The sequence below is a fragment of the Thamnophis elegans genome, chromosome 11 (genome assembly GCF_009769535.1).
Source record: "Thamnophis elegans isolate rThaEle1 chromosome 11, rThaEle1.pri, whole genome shotgun sequence".
In the NCBI taxonomy this organism is placed as follows: Eukaryota; Metazoa; Chordata; class Lepidosauria; order Squamata; family Colubridae; genus Thamnophis; species Thamnophis elegans.
In genome coordinates, this window is record NC_045551.1 from 16,932,192 (window position 1) to 16,946,696 (window position 14,505).

Sequence of the window (14,505 nt, forward strand, 5' to 3'; positions counted from 1 at the left end):
CTGGCTTTATTTCAAGTTCTGATCAAGGTCACAGATACATTTGGCAGTACTTCTGAATGTGAATTTACCCGATGTATCTTTATGTCTGATGTACAAAGACAGCAGGAAAGATAATATTTATAAAACTGCTACATAAAAGGAAAGAAAAATGTAAAAATACAAATAATTATGCAGGAAAAAAATAATCTCTTCTAATTAGTTTATTTTAGAATAATTAATATTTAAATAGAATTTATTAACTGAGCTGTCTGAGATACAAATATTCTGCACAATTACCAAAAAGACATGAACAAACAGGCAAAATTAATTTGAAGTTAATATATAAAAGTCCACTATTGAAACTCTAATATAGAGAATTCAGTTCAAAAATTGTAAACACCATATACTAACCGAGTACCGAAATACATTATCATAAATATTTTCTGTCCCACATTTTGGACAAGCAAACTTGAATCTCTTGCAATCTTTATATTTTTCTTCATCAGTTTGCTGAACTGGGCCACCAAACAAATCGTATTTTTCATCTTTATGGTAATGTTGATGGACTTTGAACTGTGAGGGATCCATTCCTGTTAATAAGAAATATAAATTCAAAGTCTAAAGAAAGCAATTCTTTGCCACATCAGCTTCATATGGGAGTTGGGAAATCCAAAATAGAACTGAATTCTCAGGATGAGATACTTAAAAAAAAAAGAATACATTTTCTCATTTTAACCTAGAATAAAGATCTGAGCAATATGATGAAATTACCTATCTTTTCACACAAAATTGCTTTATAAATAAAGCTAGCACAATGCATAATCTATCATGGGGAGTATGCAACAGAATATTTCTTTATGAACATGCTACTTCTAGAGAATAGATTTATTGCTATTTTCTTAAGTGAAACAGAGAATTTTGAATAAAATGGTGCATCTTTATTAGAAAACAGAATGGCATCATTAAAATGAAAGAGAGAATATAAAAGCCCATTAAAAGAAGCCTGGCTGAACTGTTATTAGATACTTCTTTAAGACTGTACACAACTGCCAACTCAAGACTTCAATGCAGTGGTCGATTTCATTTTGGCTCAATGGTTAACAGCATGTAGTTTCAATCTAATGCAGTCGTTAAAATTCAGTAGCATTTAAAAAGTCAGAATTGAAGATAAAAAAGCACTTTTGATTACTAAGATCCAGAAAGTTTTTTTTTAATGAGCATATTTGTTTTTGTACAAATACGTTTTGTATTTAGAAATGTACTATCAGCATCAGGATAGGTTAATATTCTCAAATAAAGAGTACTAATTTAAAGATAAGCATACATAAAAAATAATTTAGATGAATACTGCTACAGTCAAACCATATTTTCAAGAAAGAAAGAAAAAAAGAAAAAAGGAAGGAAGGAAGGAAGGAAGGAAGGAAGGAAGGAAGGAGATAGGGAGGGGAGATAGTAGTAGTAATGTGCATTACTCAAGAAAATTTTGCAATATACATTCCATAAGCATTTCTATTTCTAGTGATGAAAGAGAGGAATTTATTCCAGTGAGGAATAAAATTAGGAGTACTTTCTACAGAGTAAGAAAGTCCTAGCCATACACACAACTTGTTTTGATAAATATCTCTTTGTTTAAATTCATTGATTTGATGATACTTACATTTGGCATTAATCCCTGTCTAATTTTATGAAATAAAAGACTGGCATTCTTTAAAAAGAATGTTCAATATTCAAACTATAATTCAACTAGAAATATTCATGTGTTCATTAGGAGTGCAAGCTACATACTACCTTTGCTTAACTAATTATAAAATGCTTTTCATATATATCACTATGACTTCTAATTCTATTCTGGAGTATGGTTGATGAATTGAACTCTGAGAACTGGTGTCCATTTAATCTACTTAATGCTTTAGAAGGACATTGCCATAAAATATTATGTATTTGGATTCTTAAAGTACTATTAATAAAATGGATTGAAATTCTGATTATCAATTATCAATCATAGATAGGACTATGATAAATGTTATTTATACATAGACACACCTTCAATAAAGAATGCTAAATGAAACATTATTGAAAATTATTTTCTATTGTAAATGTTTTAAATTCAACTTAAAAAAAACCTCAAACTATATTTACACTTTGGCTAATTTAATTAATAACTAGAGCAGCACAGGTAATCCTTTTGCCATTAAAAAGCAACTAGATACAGATTTAGCAGTAGAAATGTAGTTATGTCAGTGAAATCCCATCAACCACAATTAATGCTATAAAATAACAATCATGATTCTGAGTCAATAAAGCATTTAAATAAAGAGAAAGGTAACCTGTTTTAGAAGTATAATTTCAAATAAATAATAACACTGTATTTTTATCACAGATTATTTCTTGGGTGCATTAATCCATTTTTGAACAATAATTTCAACATCTCCAAAGTCTTGAAAAAATTAAGTTAGTTAATAGGACATTTTAAATCTACAGGACAGATTTGAATATCTAAACCCAGAAGATTTATTCATATTTATCTCATGGATGTCTCTGTCAAAATTCATTCTAATCTACTTTCTCACACATGCTGTTTATAACTGATCAAATTATGGGAAGTAAAGTCAAACAATCAATTTAACCACAAACTGATATTAGAAGTCATTATAGTCTGTCATTTAATTGCAATAAAAGCCCAATAATCCTTGATCTGATCACATCTTGGGGAAAATATAAAAATGTAAAATCTCAATTATTATGTAATATTTGTTAAGTTATATAATAATTGCTAGGATAATTATGCCTCATAATCATACATTTATATCAAAATTCTATTTAGTCTCAATTGGCAAGATGATTAGATGCATTATTTCACAAATTATCTTAAAAAAAAAATTTGATTAAAAAGTCTTACTTCTGTATATGCAAGTTTAAAGTTTAAATCACCTTGTAGCATACTTCATGAAATATTTTGAGAAACAAATTAAAAATGGTGTCTAGTGCTGCCATCTAGAGGTTTCCAGTCTGAATTTCTAAAAATAACAATTGTTTTCAATTACCTGGACCATGATTATTCACCCTATAAAAACTCAACTTTAAGAAATATTAAACTGTGAAAAATGCTTAGGATATATATAAGGGTTGCTATTTTGCAAATTGATTGTAACATTATACTCAGTAGAATTGTATTTATTTAGCTAAAATAACACAAACCAATAAAGTTTTGTTGTTTAACTCCAACTTTACTTAAAAACTGGGGGGGAGGGGGGAGAATTGGCAATCCTATGCTCACAAGCCCAATAGATACTGCCCCACTAACCCTCAAAATTTAAACAAAATTTAATTTAAAAATTTAAATGGCCAAAATCCAAATTCATATATGAGATGTCGTAAAGTTTGTACTAATTTATATCATATTTATTTTAAATGAATGTAATGCTTTTATTTTATAGAAATAAAATAATCCAGAAATGGGTCTTCATGAGGTTCATCACACTGGTGCAGTTTGCAATAGGGAAGAAGGTGAAATGCAAATCTTGACCTGTACCGTCCCTTCCTGCTGAGGCTTACCTTGCAAGCGAATTCACCCACCATTTTACCATGAACCACCCCACTCCCGACTGAGGGCAAAGCTAAAGTAGGAAGAAGCTGCAGCTATGGCTCCAATTGTGCCTGCTCGCTGGCCTTGGGTATGCTCAGCGAGTACCAGTAATGCCTTTTACAGCAGCAGAGGCCAGAACTGAAGTGCTCTGGAATGCTAAACTGCCCTGAAGGGTAGGGCAAAAAAAAAAAAAAAGACATCCCTGAAAATAAGCCTTGGCACTTATTTCAGAGGTCAAAAGAAAAGAAGATCGGGTCTTTTTTTGGAGAAATACAGTAGTGAAAAATGGCTACCCTATAATTAGGTCTCCAGTAATGAAAAAACTCTGAAATCAGACTATTCACTGAAAGGAGCAACCATCACTACTAAAGCGCAAAACTGGTTTGATTGCATCTGCAAAAAGATATTAAAATCAATAGCAGCTTGTGCAAGTTCATATCATTCGTATTATAGGTCCTTCTTCAAATGTAATACAAACAAACACTTTTAGTGGGACTCATCTAAATTTATTCCCTTCAACAAACAAGCTAGACTTCTCCAATTAGCATAAAGTTTTATATCCTGGCTGAGAATTCAAATATATCATGTCTGGAGGTCATGAGATTAGGATAGTCTGAACAAAGCTATAATATTCCAACTAAATAACTTTCTCATTATCTAATACAAAATCTTCCCTGAGAAATGTGAATTAAGTTGGTTTGGATTTCTTAATACAAAATTAACGTTTAAAGTCAGTAATGACACAGGATTTAATATCATGATGTCTATTTAAAGTATCAAGCTGCACTTGATTTATAATTACTTTATAACCAAAGCACCGATTAACCAAAATACTGATTGATGTTTCATATGTTATTCATCTTTTCCATTAGGCTCCATAAGTATTATCTGATTGAAATATAGGGTGCATATCTAAAGAACAAGACAACTTCTTTTATATGTTTAAAATATTGCAATGTATTATTTTAAGAGCAGTTTAGGTTTACCATAACTGGACTAGTTTCATTAAATAATTTATGAGCAGTACAAAACTGAGCAGTAGAAAACTATGGATGTACATTTGGGCTGCTAGTTTAGCAACCCAAATTTAGGAAAGGCCGTATAAGATTTCAATAGATTAGTACAGGTAGTCCTTGACTTATAATAGTTCATTTAGTGACTGTTCAAAGTTACAACTGCAGTGAAAAAAGTGACACGATCATTTTTGACACTTATGACAGTCGCATCCCCATGGTCATGTGAGTTACATTTGGATTATTTAGCAACTCCCCTTTTGCAACCTTCTGACAAGCAAACTGAATGGGGAATCTATATTCACTTAACAGCCATGTTACTAACTTAACAACTGCAATAATTCATTTAACAAATGTGGCAAGAAATGTCGTAAAATGGGGCAATACTTATTTAATAAATTTCTCACTTAGCAACATATATTTTGGCTCAAATGTGGTTGTAAGTTGAAGATAATCAAGCAACAAATTAGTGAACACCTAGAAGTAAACAAAAATAGCCAAAAGCCAACATAGGTTTGTCAAAAACAGATCATGCCAGACTAATCTTATTGCATTCTTTGACAAAGTGACAAAATTAATGGACCAGAGGAATGCCGTCGATATAGTTTACTTGGACTTCAGTAAGGCATTTGATAAGGTAGACCATAACCTACTACTAGATAAAGTAGAAGAATGTGGGTTGTACAGCATCACCACCAGATGGATTCGTAACTGGCTGACCAACCGCACTCAACGTGTAGTCCTCAATGGAACTGCATCTACATGGAGGGAAGTATGCAGTGGAGTACCCCAAGGCTCTGTTTTAGGCCCAGTACTCTTCAACATCTTCATCAATGATTTGGATGAGGGAATAAATGGGGAACTCATCAAATTTGCAGATGACGCCAAGCTGGCAGGAATAGCCAACACTCCAGAAGACAGGCTTAAGATACAGAAGGATCTTGACAAACTTGAACATTGGGTACTATCTAATAAAATGAAATTCAATGGTGAAAAGAGTAAGGTTCTACATTTAGGCAAGAAAAACAAAATGCACAAGTCCAACAAAATTGGACTAGAAGACCTCCAAGGTCCCTTCCAACTCTGCTATTGTATTGTATTACTACCTGTAATATGAGCTTGTTGCAGAGTAATCTTCAATTTTTCAATATCACACAAATATATCTCACTAGGTCAGATGATTTTAGTCATTCCTTAGTCATGTCATATATAGATGCATACCAGGTGTGGGTTTCAAACATTTTTACTACCGGTTAAATGGGCATGACTAGATGGGTGGGCATGTGACTGAGTGAGCGTGCCCAAGTTGACATCACTCACGCACACATGACCCCACCACCAACTGTGGCCCACTGAAGCAGTGGTGCAAAGTTTTGAGGAGGACGTGTGAGGCCGGGGCTCTTCACTGCCTTTTTTTGGGGGGGACCCCAGAGCACCTTTATTTTGTTTCGTGGACTCCCTCACAGGCAGCTTCTCTTTCTGGCCCACAAGCAGAAAACAAGGTTGCTGCCTGGCCCCCCTTCCCTCAGTCTCCACATCACTGCCCGCTGTCAACTCAACTCTGCAGAGCAGTGTAATGCAGTTCCAGCAGCAGCAGCGCCCGGCTGCCTGGGATCAGGCCTGCCACGGGGCCCTCGTGTGCAAAGCCCACTGCCCCCACCCCAATCCCAGGTGTTTGGGCACTGCTGCTGCTGGAGCTGCGTTGCACTGCTGGGTTAAGGAGCTTCTGCCCCTCATGCCGCAATTTGCAGGTGGTGGAGCCCTGCACGGACCTCTTCGAGGTGATGGGCTTCCTGGAGCAGCACACCATCCTGATCAACCTGGGTTATGGCACCCTCCGCAGCCCGCTCTGCGCGGAGTCAAGTTGGCAGCAGGCATTGATGTGGAGACTGAGGGAAGGGGGACCAGGTAGCAACCTTGTTCTCTGATTCAGGTCAGAAAGAGAAGCTGCCTGTGAGGGAGCCCATGAAACAAAATAAAGGGGGGATCTGGGGAGCCCCCCCACCCGAAAAAAAAACTGGCTGACTGCCGCTCCAGATCTTGCGGCTTTTCTTTAAAAAGATTCTAATTGAATCTAACTATGGTTAATGGGCCTTGCCTTGGAGTGGGAGGGGTGGGCCTAAATTGCACCCCACTGCAAGCGTCTCTCAGCTGTTGTGTGCAGGGAAAAGCCTTGCACAGTAAAGAAAACCTTGTGAGTGCGAGGCAATTAACATCTTCTCGAACTTGGGAAGGTTTTCTTTACTGTGCAAGGTTTTTCCCTGCACACAACGGCTGAAAGACGCTTGCAGTGGGGCGCAATTTGGGGTTGGCAGGTGGGGCAGGGAATGGGGCAGAGTGGGCCACAGGATACGCATCTTACTGGACACTGGCAGCTCCGGATCTTGCAGATTTTTCAGCCTCTCTAGACAAGATTGAAAACTTCTGAGGTTGCTCCCGGAGGGTGCAGCCCAACAGGCAACATTTCCCCCCTTTCCCCGGGCTCCTGCAGCCTCGGAGCCTGCAGCAACTCCCAGCCTTTGCACAGTAAAGGCAATTAACAACTTGCACTCATGAGATTTTCTTTACTGTGCAAGTGCCCAGAACTGCTCCAAGGCTGCAGGTGCCCAGGGAGGGGGGAAATGCTGCCCATCTTCCCCCTCCCAAAGCACGCCTCCCACCCCAAGGCAAGGCCCATCAACCATGGTTAGACTCAATAAGTCAGTGGTTGCTCCCTTGACCAGCTCCATCTAAGATCCCCTTCATCCTTTTGAGTAGGTCCACTTTGTCGCCTGGTGAACAATTGAGCTAAACCACTCCTGCCTGGCAGGCCCCCCCCCCCACTCCCTGCGCCCAACCGTTAAGCCAACCAATGGTGCACAACCAGAGCCGACTGGGCGCAAAGCTGGGGTGAGTACAAGCCTCCAAGGTCACCCTCCTGCCTGCTTGCCTAGCGCTCGCTCAGCCGTCCCCTCCAATCCCCCAGCTGGATGTAGTCACTCATTGGAGACTGGAAAGCAAAGTCGTCCACCGCCCATTTGCCCAGCACTCACTCAGAGACCTCCTATCCACCCACTCACCCACCCAGTCCCCCCAACATCTCCTGCTTGGACGCAGCCACTCACTGGTTTGTTCTTCTATTTCCAAACTAAGTCCCGGTTGGTTGGTTAAAGTGCAGGTTGGATCCTAATGCTCCATCACTCAAGGCTCTTATAAAAGGGAGAACTTTTCAGTGGCCAGCTGGCAAAGAAAGCTCTCAGCCATGACCGGTGCCACTGTGGCTCCTGCCCGCAGGGAGGCAAAAGGAAGAGGGCGGCAGCTGCAACCTAGGTCTGGTGTGAGCTGCGGACCTGGTCTGGGGAGCAGCTCACCAAGCGGCTGCTATAAGAGCCGTGGAGAAGCACCCCTTCTTGCCTCCGACCGGCCTTCCCCACAGTTGCAGTTGCTGCACCCCACTTCTGCTGGTGTGCTGAGCCGGGCTGCAGGGCTGGCCGGGTCCCATCCTGCATGTTGCACCCCCCCTCCCAGCTTTCGCCGGTGCCTCTGTGCTGTTTTGGGGCATGCAATATGTGGGAGATATTAGCTACAGTTTACTCGTGAGCAACATTGGCCGGGAGAGGCAGGGAAAAAGACCAATGGTGTTCACGAGTAAACTGAGGCTCCTAAGTGGGATTGAGCCAGGGTGGGTTACTGTTGCCGCTACTGCCGGTTACTTTGCACATGCGCAGAAGGCAAAAACAAACAAAAGAACCAGTTTGGAGGTGTGGCCAGCCTGGTCGTTGCCAGTTCCAGCGACCCAGGCCGCCAAGCCACTACCGAATTGTATAAACGTAACCAGCAGATCTTTATTTCTTGATCTCTCCCAAGAATAGGCTTAATAGCATGGAAGACATATTCTCATAAGATACAAATTCTCACATTTTTGTTCACCACACAGTATGAATATCAAGAATTAGAACTTGAAAAATACTTACCAAGCCATGCTGCAATAAGAACAGAATCAATTCCATCTATAGGTTCACAGATACGAGCTACTACTGGATGGATTTGTTGAGACAAGTAATACTGAACATCAATAGTAAGATTTGCTTGTTTCTTCAGTTGTTCAGGAGCATATGCTCTCTGGCTGGCACTCAGATTTGATCCATCCTTCATCAAAAGAATGAATGAATTTACTGACACAAATTGTACTCCCCCTCCCTCCCCTACTTTCTGGTCAGTCTTGATTTTTGGTAACTGCTTGAACAAATCCATGCAGTTTCCTTGCAATGTTTTTTGGAAATGTTTTGCAATTGCTTTTCTTGGGCTCAGAGAGGGGTACTGCCACAAAACTAGCTGGGTTGGCAGGACTACAACTCAATCTCCTGATTTTTAGTCCACCACCCTTAACTGTCATATCAGACTGGCTCTGTCCTACATTTACAAAGTATATAAAAAGGAGTGTAATATTTATTTACCATTAATGTAGTATACTGATTAGTTTTGTTTTTGTTTCTAACTGGGAAAAGATACTTTAAAAATAGCAAAAATGCTTTTACCTGACAGATAACATATGACACTGTGTCCCCAGCTTTCAGCTTTCTGCCTTCCTGAGAATTCATCCACAAAGCAACATGCACATGAGGCAAGCTTTTCTTGTCCGGGTAATCTTGGGGATCTTTTGTCAATGCCTACAGGTCAAAGAAAGGTGCTACTGAATTATACGTGCCATACAGAACATTGTAACATTAAGTGATCCTTTAAAATCTAGTCAAAATCACTATTCCTTTCTGACTGCCACTCTAGGAAATGTTAAATGAATATCAGAAAAATGTATTTATTTATTTATGTTTTCAACCTATCTCAAATAATTGCCATGAAGCCAAGGGATAAATTTGCTTTTTAAAAAAAAATGCTGTTCAGAATTCCTTTAGATAGGTAGGCAGCTATTTTTCAGAGTATAAGATGCACTTTCCTCCTCCCCTAAAAGTGAGTGAAAATTTCGGTGCGTCTTATATCAAATGTTGCATCAACTGGGGGTTTGCCATACCTGGGGGAATTGATGTGGTGGCGGCAACAAGCAGCTATCAGCGGTATTCTGGGAGGCAGATCCAACTGCCAATTGGCTGCGAAGTCTCCAGCATTGCTCAGCTGAGGCAGCAACGCAGAGGTGGGATTCAGCCAGTTTGGCCGAACCGCTTGTTAAAGTTGTGTGCTGTTTGGAGAATCGGCTGATCCCACCACTGGCTGGCCTGGGCACGCTTTACGTCTGCCTGTCCTGTACATCGAGCAATTCGCTAAGGACACCCTGCTGGTGCCTGCTGCACCACTGGCGCCTGCTACACTGCCTGCCATACCTCCACTACGCCTGCTGCAAGTGCGCCCTTCCCGGCCTGTGTGGACTGTGAGGCCAGGGACATGGAACTTGGCTTCTAGCGCCAAAGAGGACAAAGGGAAGCAGATGGGTTGCCGCCACCTTTCATTGGGGCACGCATGGCAAGACAGGGCTCCTCTTGCTGTCTATTCCCCCCCCATCACTGGGCATGGCATGGCTTCCTGCCCATCACTTACTGCAGCCATCGATGTAATTTGGGGGGTGGCAGACTATTTTATTAGGATGGGCAGACATGCTAGAGCCTGCCTGTTTCTTTTTGTAAAGATAAGATCACTAGAATATTTTTTTCTGGAGGAAAAGAATCACCAATGTCCTAAAATTTTCAGCTTGCTATTGTTAGTTTAGGGCAGGGGAGGAAGGGGGGGGCAACTCCCAGGCTGACTGGCTTTTTCCCGGCAGCTCTTTCTCTGCTTTGGCACTGACCATCAAAGATGAGGCTTTTGTGGGCAGAACAGCTGCACTGCAATGGAGAAATGGGCAATGGAGCAGCGAGTTTGAGGGAAGCAGTTTGCTTCCTCCTCTTTCCCTACTACTTGTATTTCCCTCATAATGAATTAGTGTGGCATGTTACTGTATACGGTATACCGGTATCTTATGTATGAATGTATGAACATGTTTTTAGCTACAGTGTTCTGTATTGTTATAAAGGACACATTACTGACAGTTCTTTCTTGCAGAAATATACTACGGTACCTCTTGACACTACATACCAGTACAAGAATGTCAAAGCAGAAAAGATTAGCATATAAAATTTATTTTAAACTGGAAGTAGTGAAATATGCTGAGGACATGGAAACAGAGCAGAGGAGAAACATTTTAGACCACCTCCAACTAAAAAAATGATAAGAAATTGGAGGAAACAGGTGGATCAGCTGCAAAAAGTAAAAGATAAAAGTAAGCACAACTTTTGTGGGCTTGCTGCAAAGTGGCCAGTTAGAGGTGGACATGAAAGAATGGATCACACATCACCAGAATAATGGCTTCGCAGTTTCTACAAAAAATGGTAACATATGAAGTCATATGCATTGCTGTAGAGAAAGGCACTCAGGATTTTACTGGATCACTGTGGTGTTTCACATTTATGAGACGATAGGAACACAGTGGCTCAGTGGCTAAGACGCTGAGCATGTCAATCAGAAATGTTGGCAGTTCGAATCCCTAGTGTCATGTAACGGAGTGAGCTCCCATTACTTGTCCCAGCTTCTGCCAACCTAGCAGTTTGAAAGCATGTAAAAATGCAAGTAAAAAAATAGGGACCTCCTTTGGTGGGAAGGTAACAGTGTTCTCTGTGCCTTTGGTGTTTAGTCATGCCGGCCACATGACCAGAGAGATGTCTCCGGACAGCGCTGACTCTTCGGCTTTGAAATGGAGATGAGCACCACCCCCTAGTATCTAAGATTCTGTCTTTTCATATATTTGTAATAGATGCTTTGAAATTGGCAAGATTGGGAATATGGATGAAGTCCCGCTAACCTTTGATGTGCCATCTAATAAGACTATTGATCTGAAAGATGCCATAAGAATAACTATGAAAAACCTCAGGACATGAGAAAACATTACACAGTTGTGTTGTCCTAATGTGCAGACAGCACCAAATTGCTCAATTGTTAATTTTCAAAAGGAAAACTTTTCCAAAAGAAGTGATTCCAAAAGGAGTTGTTGTGCATGTTCATGAGAAAGGATGGATGGATGAAAATGGAATGAGAATATGGGTTGAAAAAGTGTGATCCAAACAAACATCTTGGAGCGCTTCTGAAAAAAAAACTGCTTTATTAGTGCTCAACCAGTTTAGAGCACATATTAGCGAAAACACAAAGAAGAGATTTAAAGAAGTGAAGATTCATCTAGCTGTAATTCCTGGGATTTTTACCAGCCAGTTGCAACCTCTTGATGTTTCCATCAACAAACAATTTAAAGTCTAGATGCATGAAGAGTGGAACAAATGGATGGCTGCTGGTAATCATGATCTGACACTTACTGGACAAATGAAGAGGCCATCACTCAAATTTGTGAATGGGTTAAAACATCATGGCACTCAGTGAAGGATGAAATTGTTGCACTGTCATTCAAAAAAAGTGGCATTAGCAATGCCTTAGATAGAACTGAAGATTATATCATATATGAAGATAGTGAAGAAAGTGATATCAGTGATTTTGAGCAACTGAGCTTCTTAAATTCTGACACTAGCAATAATGAGTTCTTGGGGTTTTCAGAAAATTAGAAGAGTGCTTGAACCTTAAAGTCTTTCCTCATTTGTTAATGACAGTGATGATGGTTCTTAATCCCATTGTTGACTTTATATGGTTGAAATATTATTCTTCTATATTTTATTAAATATATTACAATACCATTTGGTTCAGAATATTTTTTTCTTGTTTTCCTGCCCTAAACCTAGGTGCATCTTATAGTCAAGTGTGTCTTATAGTCCGAAAAATATGGTATATGTGCTCAATTAATTTTAGAAGGTTGTCTTTAGGGAAATAAATACTTCAAAGCAATCAAAACTATTGAACAGTCTTAAAATGTAACATTAAAAATTCATATTAACATAGCTTGTTTTCTCTCCAACAAATAGTTTGGGATTGCTAACTATGATGTAGTGACATTCACTCTTAACGTGTATTTAGATATGCTTATATATACAATATACATAGGTAGGAGAGTATTATTATTCTATTATGGCCAGTAGCAATGTCAGCTTGAAATAAAAGCAGGATTCTCTCTTCTGTAAAATCTTCATTATTACCTTTGTCTTGTCTACCATTATGATTTACTCTACCCTTCTGCTGTAAGAGTCATTTACAATTAGAGTAAGCGGAGAAGAAAATCATGATTGTCATACACATTGTTTGCGGTGTATTTCTGTGCATGTGTGCCTGACCCATAGAAATAGCAAAGAATTGGAGAAATATACATTATGGCAGTATATTAATGCCAGAAAGTCTTCTTAAATGTAGTCACACTAACTCCTCCCAATTATTTAAATAGATCTACTCCAAACATGACTAAGTCAGGGTCTAACTCAGCTGCCTTATTTTAATACTTAAACAGGACACTGTTACATTTCAGACTATATTTGTACAAATGCTGTTAAAATTGATATGGCTTTCTGGAAGTATACATTATTCTCTGCTATTTAAAAGAAGATACAATAGCACTGGGCCTCTTCAGATCAAGCATTTATTTTAAAAAGCTTCTTCATTTTGTTAAGTTGTCTAGAACAATAATAAAGCAGTCTTTAAAAATAAGTCTAATAATTTGAACATTCTATAGGCTTTTATAGTTACCGACCTGCCTCCTTCAGCAAACAGCAAACATCCAGTTTCAGTTTCAGCACAGCCTGATTTGCACAAGAAAATAAAAATCTGCCTCTGCCTCTCAGCAATTTGCTTCCTTACAGCTAACAGCAAAAAGCCCAGTTTCACTTTCAGTTTTAGCACAGCCTGATTAGCACAAGCAGGGCGTCCCAACAATCCACTGTTTCAGGCTGCAGGAATTGCCATAGCCTGCCTGCAGCCTGAAACAGTTAATGGTCCAGGGGGGGGGGCTGTCAACAATCAGCTACTTGTGCTAATTAGACTGTGCTGAAACTGAAGCAGGCTGTTCGCTCTTTGCTGCAAGGAGGCAAATAGCTGGGAGGCAGAGGCCAAAGGATGGGGGCCGGCAGGTGGGCAGGGCTCTATTCAGTGTATAAGATGCACCCAATTTTTCACCCTCTTTTGGGGGGGGGGAGTATGTCTTATACTCCAAAAAATATAGTAAGATTCTACTTATTCTTTCCCCTTTCTAGAAAAACATTGCTTTCATATAAACAATGCATCCAAGACATATCCTGGACATGTCCAGAAATATAATGTCAGTGTGCTGAAATCTGAATTTATACGCAGCAACAATAAACAGGCTGAGAAATATAGATTAAGAGAGAAAATTTTAAAGATAATATATAAAATAATACAGAAAAAGCAGACTTTCTCTGGATTACTCAAAGTTTTAAGTATATTTAACTCTGCATAGCAGAGAAACCCTTTTTTATTATTTCTCCTCCAAGATATATATTTTTACATGCTCAGCTTAGAATGATAAAATATTTGTAGAATATTTCTAAACCATGTGGCTTTACTATGAAGGGAATTACTATCAACATAAGAAATGGACACTAATGGAGATTTCCATGGATATATTCAAACTGATTCATATATAATATCAACAAACAATATTAATCACCTTATTAATTTCATAATGTTTTATTGGAATAAGATTATTTATGACATTCTCTCCAATTTCTATTAACCTTCTTTGGATGTTTTCTACAATTACATCTCGAGATTGGTCAGAAAGGATCTGGCCAATTATATAGCTGTAAAAAAGACATAAGATAATAACGTTATTATTAAGATAATACACATTTAGAAAATTCACAGCATATTCATAAATTCCATTAAGTTGCTCAGAAAGTAAAGAAAAAATGCTTGTAATCTAGCCACAAAAATTACTGGTTGCTACTAAACTAGCATGGAGTGTAGTATAGCAAGTAATATACTGGTCATATCTCTTATAAAATTCATGTTATAACT

The 14,505-nt window shown here is 38.9% G+C and overlaps 1 protein-coding gene across 1 annotated transcript in view; it reads right to left on the minus strand.

Moving 5' to 3' along the window:
* POLA1 (DNA polymerase alpha 1, catalytic subunit) overlaps positions 1-14,505 on the minus strand; it is a 388,965-nt gene that overhangs the window by 182,748 nt on the left and 191,712 nt on the right. Inside the window, 4 exon segments of the mRNA XM_032226833.1 lie at positions 391-569; positions 8,532-8,706; positions 9,096-9,227; positions 14,156-14,288. Coding sequence (XP_032082724.1) covers positions 391-569; positions 8,532-8,706; positions 9,096-9,227; positions 14,156-14,288 — 619 coding nt within the window.